Source organism: the organism of the source record quoted next, assembly GCF_019968985.1.
Source record: "MAG: Porospora cf. gigantea B chromosome Unknown PgB_NODE_182_length_30561_cov_126.725, whole genome shotgun sequence".
In the NCBI taxonomy this organism is placed as follows: domain Eukaryota; phylum Apicomplexa; class Conoidasida; order Eugregarinorida; family Porosporidae; genus Porospora; species Porospora cf. gigantea B.
The window spans coordinates 22,906-30,561 of NW_027178750.1; the positions used below are offsets into that span (position 1 = coordinate 22,906).

Sequence of the window (7,656 nt, forward strand, 5' to 3'; positions counted from 1 at the left end):
GCTATATCGGCATGGAGAGGGACGCGTGCAGCACGTGGACGCGGACAATGTCCGGGTCTGGCGCTGTTGGCGGCTCTCCCGCTGGACGTTCTATTTCTTTCCGCTTTCGCTTCTTGGTAGCGTTTAGCTGCTCTTGCGGTGAGACGCGCTTCAAGAGCTCAGGTATCAAGTCAGCGTTCTGTTCGCCCCACCCGCACCCTTCACTCTGCGGCACGAATTCTTCCTCATCGTCGTCGTCATCGCAGTCCTTGCGGACCAGTTCAGCGAGGTTGGACATCAACTCCGCCCCACACTCGTCGCCCGTCAACAGGTTGAGCAGCTGCAGCCGCCGCAGCAGCTTCACCGCGGCCTCCGCGACCTCCTCTTCCGTCCTACAGAACGTGGCATCGCTTGCAGCCCGTTTGGAGAAGTCTGTCATGGATTGGTTGTCGAGAATGTTGTTGACCTTCACGATGTACGAGAGAAAGGGTGGATAGCAGTACAGTTTGGGGTGTACTGTTCGCGACACCATCTTCGTCCTTCCGGTAGCATGATTCATCCAGTCCTTGACTGCATGAGGAGTGCACGCGGAAACCTACACAGAATTGTCGAAGTGAATGTCTTCATTACGTCACGATCATGTAGGCGGGAGCAGAGGACGAACTTTACGCCTGTCCAGTCTGGAGTGGTGGGAGGGCGACATATCGATATACGGTCGAACGCCAGCGCCAGAATGGCCAGAATACCGTTCACCGGGCGACAGTAGGCGGACGAGAGTCTGAGGATGAGATCTCCACCTACACGGAGAGACCTGATTGCCAGCGTCAGCGCGAGGCACAGGCTGGAGAACGAGACCATCTCAGTCTGAACGGGCTCCACGAAAATAGGCTCACCCGCGTGAGGATCGCACACAGCCAGGTTGGCAATGTTATAGAACGCGGAGCCCTGACTGCTGTCCCAACGCGACTTGAGCGCCTGGAAATGGTCAGCGTCTGGTGGAGGGTCCTTGCCCGTCTGCAGGCCGCTGAGGTGACAGAGCGAGCCGTAGAGATGCTGGAACCGGGCGTTCTGCTCCTGACGGTGTTTGTCGACGGGGAGGCCCTTCACTGCGGCGGCGTACTTGCTCAAGGACCCTGCTTTGAGGCCGTCGACGTCGAGTTTGAAGTAGAAGGGGCCCGGTCTGTTAACGGACGGCCTGGCAATGCCTTGGTCGTTCTGTGTACCTTTGATAGGAGGTGGGGGCACAAACACCCGGCAGGTAGCCTTTCCCAACTTAGTCTCCAGAAAGTGACTCAATCCGAATCCTGGATCAGAGGAAACCTCAAATGACACTGTATATTTTTCGTGGATCGACTGTATTCCCTTAGTCAACTCCTGGCTAGTCACACGCGTCATCTTTGAGTCCTGGCGCTGCAACTGCCACAGTGCCAGGAACATGTCCACGTCAGGGCCTCGGGGAAGCTGAATTGCGCATTGATCCCCACGCCACGTCAGGGCGCGGGGGAAATGCAGCGCGTCTCGGCCGTTCGCCACGCCTACAGCAGTGTTCGCCCGATAGCGCAGGCTAGTGATCCGGGAGAGAATGGCGTCGCCTACAAAGATACTGTTCTTGAAGCTGTAGGGACCCACACGGAGGGTGGAGTTCGGCTGCCCACGGTGACCCTTCAGCGATCGCAGCTTAGAGTCATTCTCGGCGCCCATGAACAGCGTCATGGGTCGGATGTTCAGGCGCACACTCCGCAACTCTGGCTCGTCGCTGGTCGGCATCAGCTCCAGCAGGAACACGCGGCCTCCAGGGAACTTATGGAAGACCTCCCTCCGCTCCCTAGTAAGGTCAAGAACTTGCTGGTGCAACCGGCGTCTGGTCTCCAGATCGTTCATGGCCGGAGGATTCTTGGGAACGGCCGTGGTGTAGTAGGACCTGTGCACCAACAGTTGGTCCTCGCGGATATCCCCTAACTTAAGCTGAGCAATGAACTTGCCCGCATCTTCACGCTTCCGTCTAGGGTTTTCGTAGGAGTCTCGAGACTGGGCGCGGCCTCCGCGCTGAATGACCTCCATGGCGTTGATGTTCATCTGGATTGTTTCCCGCTGGAATCCAACGAAGGTCTCATTCATCGCCAACACAGCAGCGCGGAACTCCGCCGGCACCCATGTTCGCGGAAAGAGCAGTCCCCGCTGGGGAGGCTGGTTAGAGAAACGCGCCTTCCCAAGGTACAGCGGAAGCATCTTGCTCTGTCGAGAGAAATTCAGCCCAATGAGGTAGCGCTCGGCGTTGCCCGGTTTACTCGTCTTCGGTTTCACAACACGGATGGTCTCAAAGTGCGCCGACATTAGGGCCATTAGCTGTATTGCTTGCTCAGTGAAAAACGTGTACACCTTTAGAACGAAAGTGCCGCCGTCCTTCAACATGGACAACGCCACTACTGTCTCCGCAATTTGTAATGGTAGCACCATTTTCTCTTGTTGGGCTGGGTCATGCTGGACGCAAAAAGACCCATCAGCCGTGATAACATCGCACTTGACCTCCAGTCCCCGAATCTTCTGCTGCACGGGGTCCTTCAGGATGTCTCCGGAGTCGTCAGGCCCCCACATCCACGAGTCGAAGGTGTGGTTGGAGAGAGTGTCGTTGCTGAGGAAGACGGTGGGATCACTACCCTCGAAGTGAGGATTCAAGCTCGTCGCATACCATCGCCACTGAGTGATACGACTGCCAGGGGCCTCCTCGTTGTCGAAGTTCTCAAGCATTGTAGACCTTCGAGTGCCGACCTTCAAATAGTGGTTGAACGCGGTAACAAAGGCGCCTGGCAACTCGCAAAGATGCAGCGTAGTCAGCTTCAGATCTTCGTAGCACCTCTCCGGAATTATCGGCTCGCTCATGAGCATCTCATACATCTTCAAGAATGCATTCTGCGTGGGGCGGCACTGCCAAACTCACTGTTGGCATTTCTGGCGGATGATTCAAGGTCTTCATCACCTGAGTCACCTGAGAGGCATCCCACATGGATCGAGTATGGTTGTCCCACTCATTCAAATCAAAGACGTCTAGGGAAGAGCAAAGAGTCATCAGATCGTTGTATGTGGTACGCGCCTCCGGCGCCAGCTCAATTTCGCCCCCGCCGCCTTTGAACCCCGAGTACAGGCCTACGCACATGCAGAGAGAGTCGGATGCTTTGCACCGATCGCAGGCATTGCTCAAAATTGAGTCCGGAAACACGAACTTCTGTGCGAGTTCCAAGCAGCATTTCCGATCAATTCTGCGTTCGCCTTGCCGTGTGACCCCACTCATATGGCCTCTTCGCGAGCTCACTGAGTTCGAAAATATTCTTTGGCAGGCTATCCTGCTGGCCACCGCGGTGGCCGCGGTGGCCACCTCTACCGTGGCTGCCTCTCCCGCGTCCTCTCGCCCTTCGGCCCATAATTGGTATTTCAGATGGTCCCGTTGGAGTTTGTCAGGGTAATCGCGGTTGAGGCAGGCGCTATCGCTCACGCTGCCCTGCGGGGTGACTTGCAGGTCTCCGAAAAGCTGAACGCGTCTGATCTGCTCACTCAGGTCGACGTTGAGGTGGAGAACCACTTGAAGGACCGCATAAAGAAGCAGTTCCCGTCGCACCAATTCATCTGCGAGGAGAGCGACCACAGCCATAGACTGGGATCGCAGCCTACGTGGATCATCGACCCAATAGACGGCACCATGAATTTCGTGTACGGCATGCCCACCTTCTGCGTGTCCGTGGCTTTCGCCGATGGCGGCCAGATACAGCATGGGGTAGTGCATGCGCCTATGATGGGTGAGACCTTCGCAGCGAGTCGAGGGGAGGGAGCGACGCTTAACGGGCAGGCAATTCGCGTGTCAACCGCATGCGACCTGGAACGAGCGTGCGTGGCCACGGGATTCTGCGCCGGTCTGCTTAAACTTCAAGGTCTTTCGGCTGAGCACACGAAGCTTATCAGCGAACTGGATGAAATCGTCAAACACAACGCGTACACATTGATACGGCGTTGTCGTGATGTACGTCGTCTTGGCGCCTCCGCCTTGGAGTTGGCGTGGGTCGCGTGCGGACGGCTGGACGCCGCCCTCGAGATGGGTAACAAAGAATGGGACATAGCTGCCGGATCACTGCTCGTGTCGGAAGCCGGCGGAGTCGTCACGTACATCGATGGTGCACCGCTTGGCGACTTAGGCGACCGTTCATTCATGGCTGCCAACAGTGAGTCTTTACATCAGGCTCTCCGTAACGAGATCCGCTGCCCGTCACAGAACGTGCGATGCTTCGACTAGAGTACGGCGCAGTCGCCTTCCACACTGCAAGACCAGTCAGAGCCGCTCCAACCGTCTCGGCTCGGACTCTGTGGGCTGAGCAAGCCCTTTTCTCTTAGGCACTGTTTTATGTACCAAACCTCGTGGACTAGCGCGTCGACAGTGCTGCGGAGTTCCGGCTCTTCTGTTTTGCACGTGGACGAAAAGCTTGGCTCGGAATCGTGGGACGTCTCCAACCCATCTAGCAGCGCCTGCTCTACGTTCTCATAGTTGGTTGCGGCGCCTGTGTAGTTTGCCGACAGGTCTGGTTGGGCGTTTTCGACTGCCTCATCACCCAAGAAAACTCTGGTGACGGCTTTATCAACGCATTCCTCGATAAACTGGTAGTCCACGGTCTTCAGGAAGTTCACCAGCTGCGTGCTGCGGACCCAGGCCCCTTACCTCGGATTGCGAGACCACCACCTGAGGATCTCGGGACGTCAGTGTGTTCCACGTGGCCTCTCTGGAGTGACTTGCTCGGTTGCGTCGGAACGCGCTCTTGATCCGCGATCTAAACCCAGAGGTTCGCTCCAACACTTCGATCATGTGTGATTGAAAAGTCGCGACCTGTTTCCACGAATCACATCAAATCACGTGGGAAAAACGCACGACATTGCGAGGGAAGCGTACCTGGTGGGATGTTTCTCAGGTTGTAGCTCTTGAATTCAAGTCGCTGGAGGCTTTCTGGGAGGGTGCCAGGGGCCAAGGGTGTGTTGTATTCGGGACTCACCTTCAAAATCTCGAGAGACAGCGGAAGCACGCCCGGTAACATCTCGTAGGAATACCTCTCGCCAAGGTCTAGGTACCTTAATCCCGGAGGAAGGTCTCCAGGCGTCAAAGGGACGTTGTACTCGACGAACGTCAGTTTGGCGAGGGAGTCAGGCAGGTTAATCTCGCGAAGAGGGCGGGCGTAGTGTTGAGGAAGCACCAGACTTCGTAGCGAGTTCGGCAAGTAACCAGGAGCGATGGGAAAATTGAACCGATGGTCGAGCACCAAGGTCTCAATGTCCGACGGGAGGCGAGGAAGAGGATTGTCGCCGTGCAGTTGAAGGCGAATAAGCGCGCATGGCAAGGCCTCCGCCTGAATTGCAGGAGTCAGCTTCGGAGTCAGAAGGCGAAGAACGGCGAGACAATCTGGCAGGTCACCAGGTGCAATATTCTGGTTGAACTCGCCCCCGATGATCAAGGTTCGAAGCCCCCGAGGTAGCTGGCCGAGAGGCTGGTCGAAGTCGCCCACTATTTTCAGGAACGTGAGCGTCTCCGGCAATTGCGATGCTAGAGGCTGGTTAAATCGGAAGCCCAAAGAAAGACGGCTGATCCCGGCAAGGCCGATATTTAGTGGCCGGTTGAAGAGCTTACCAAACGTGAGAGCTCGGAGCGCAGGCGGCCAATCTTCGCACGCCACGTCGGCGTTGTCGTCGAACGTTAACTCCTTGAGACATCGAAGGTCAACGCGCTCAGAGACCCAAGCTTGTCCACGGAGGTGGATGAAGGAAGCCTGGTCGATGATGACGCACTCAGGTTGAAGTTGTGTCTCAACCAGATTCGCAGGCCCCAAGGGGAACCGCAAGGCGCGGATCTTGTGGAGGTTCGCCGTTGGGAAGGACGTCAGCGGGAAGTGCCGCACTTTCAGGCACGGCAGCTCCGCACAGACCGACCCCATGCGCCTGCTCAACAGGAGCAACTTGCGGCGCATGTGGCAGGCCTCGGTTTTTCTCAGGTAGCACTTCCCGACGCACTCGCCGGTCTCAGGCAAGAACCAGCCGCTGTGAGTCGGAGCAGGCAGATCGCAGAAGTGCAGCAGCCTCTCGAACCACGATGGCGGGAGGTTCTCCATACGGAATTACAGAGTTCATGTTCACCCTGTGTTTGGCGCAAACATCTAAGTCTTCGAAGGCTTTGCTGTTCGACGGCGACCTCCACCAGATTGCGTGCGCGGAGCGAGAGGTGACGCAGATATATCCTCAGCCAGGGTGGGTGGAGGTCGACGCAATGGAGCTCTGGGCGTCCACTAGGGCGACGATGGCTGAGGTTTTGGCGCGATCAAATGTCAAGACCGAAGCGATTTTTGGACTGGCAATCACCAACCAGAGAGAGACATTCGTGGTCTGGGACCGGTCCAACGGACGCCCCATCCACAACGCCATTACCTGGGAGTGCATGCGCGCCGTAGAGGTCTGTGACCGTCTCCAGCCGACCCTCGGCGGGCATGTCCGCGATACCACCGGTCTCCGTCTGGACCCTCACTTCCCAGGCCCCAAACTAGCCGCCTTACTGGACGCCGTGGAGGGGGCTCGGCATCGCGCGGACCTGGGGCAGCTACTGTTCGGAACAGTGGACACCTGGCTACTGTGGAAACTGACGGACGGGCAGGTCCACGCCACGGACTTCACCAACGCAAGTCGGACGATGATGCTGAACATCCACGACATGACATGGGACGACCATGTGCTCGCGGCGCTGGGCGTTCCCCGGGGTATGCTCCCGAGCATACACGCCTCGGCCTCCGTGTTTGGCCACGCAAACCTCGGGGGCGCAGGCGGCTTGGTTCCTATCGCCTCCGTCGTAGGGGACCAGCAGGCTGCGCTCTTTGGTCACGAGTGCACGCAGCCCGGACAGCTGAAGAACACATTCTCGCGTGGCAGCTTCCTGCTGATGAACACTGGGAAGGACGCGGTTCACTCTACCCACGGCCTGCTGACCACCATAGTCTGCGACGCCGACGGCGGCCCATGCTACGGGCTGGAAGGCATCGTCCTAACGGCAGGAGGCGCCGTTCAGTGGCTCAAAGAAGGATTAGGAATCGTGCAGTCTGAGGAAGAGGTGTATGAGGTGGCTGCCACGGTGGAGTCAGCAGAGGGCGTCTACGTCGTCCCCGCCCTCTCTGGCATGGGAGCACCTCACTGGGTGTCGCAGGCGCGAGGCACCGTTGTGGGACTGACGCGCGGGTCAAACCGAGCCCATGTGGCCCGCGCGACTCTTGAGGGCATCGCATTCCAGACAATGGACGTCGTCGACGCCCTGAGAGCGGACACTGGGCTTCCTCTGTCCGAAATCGCCGTCGACTGTATCGAAGAGGAGAGTGCTGTGCTTCTACGTTTTCAGGCAGATATCTTAAACGCAAAGATCATCCACCGTCGTGGAGCGTCCATTGCGGCTCAGGGAGCAGCTGCTCTGGCGGCGAAGACGTTGAAATGGAACCCAAACCGAGGTACGCCTGAGTTCACTGCGTACGTCCCCACCATAACCGCTAAGCGACGCAGCGACCTGCAGAACGGTTGGCGACGCGCGGTGCGTTGTGCTAGATCGTGGGCTGACGACGAGTGATGCATGCAATTTTCCTAACAATTATTTATTCACGGGAATGACCCGTCTCG

The 7,656-nt window shown here is 57.7% G+C and overlaps 4 protein-coding genes across 7 annotated transcripts; 2 read left to right on the top strand and 2 right to left on the bottom strand.

The window, feature by feature from the left end:
* Position 1: 1 nt before the first annotated feature.
* On the bottom strand, positions 2-3,268 carry KVP17_004866 (uncharacterized protein; the record flags this gene model as incomplete). Of its 3 annotated transcripts, XM_068523439.1 has the most annotated exons (3): positions 2-549; positions 579-2,889; positions 2,918-3,268. In XM_068523439.1, 3 exons carry the CDS (start codon positions 3,266-3,268, stop codon positions 2-4), a joined length of 3,210 nt encoding a protein of 1,069 aa, XP_068377595.1. The 3 variants fall into 3 exon arrangements, with proteins under 3 accessions (XP_068377595.1, XP_068377594.1, XP_068377593.1); XM_068523438.1 differs by lacking the exons at positions 579-2,889; positions 2,918-3,268 and having other exon boundaries at positions 2-511; XM_068523437.1 differs by lacking the exon at positions 2,918-3,268 and having other exon boundaries at positions 535-2,865.
* Positions 3,269-3,412: 144 nt separating this feature from the next.
* KVP17_004865 (uncharacterized protein) lies at positions 3,413-4,261 on the top strand (the record flags this gene model as incomplete). Its single annotated transcript, XM_068523436.1, has 1 exon — positions 3,413-4,261. The coding sequence occupies one exon, from the start codon at positions 3,413-3,415 to the stop codon at positions 4,259-4,261; it is 849 nt and encodes a 282-aa protein (XP_068377592.1).
* A 598-nt stretch (positions 4,262-4,859) lies between these two features.
* Positions 4,860-5,975, bottom strand: KVP17_005356 (uncharacterized protein; the record flags this gene model as incomplete). The annotated part of the gene is made up of 1 exon (XM_068515166.1): positions 4,860-5,975. The coding sequence occupies one exon, from the start codon at positions 5,973-5,975 to the stop codon at positions 4,860-4,862; it is 1,116 nt and encodes a 371-aa protein (XP_068377613.1).
* A 122-nt stretch (positions 5,976-6,097) lies between these two features.
* KVP17_004862 (uncharacterized protein) lies at positions 6,098-7,606 on the top strand (the record flags this gene model as incomplete). Of its 2 annotated transcripts, none has more annotated exons than XM_068523433.1 (1): positions 6,098-7,606. In XM_068523433.1, one exon carries the CDS (start codon positions 6,098-6,100, stop codon positions 7,604-7,606), a length of 1,509 nt encoding a protein of 502 aa, XP_068377589.1. The 2 variants fall into 2 exon arrangements, with proteins under 2 accessions (XP_068377589.1, XP_068377588.1); XM_068523432.1 differs by having other exon boundaries at positions 6,134-7,606.
* Between the last annotated feature and the right edge of the window lie 50 nt (positions 7,607-7,656).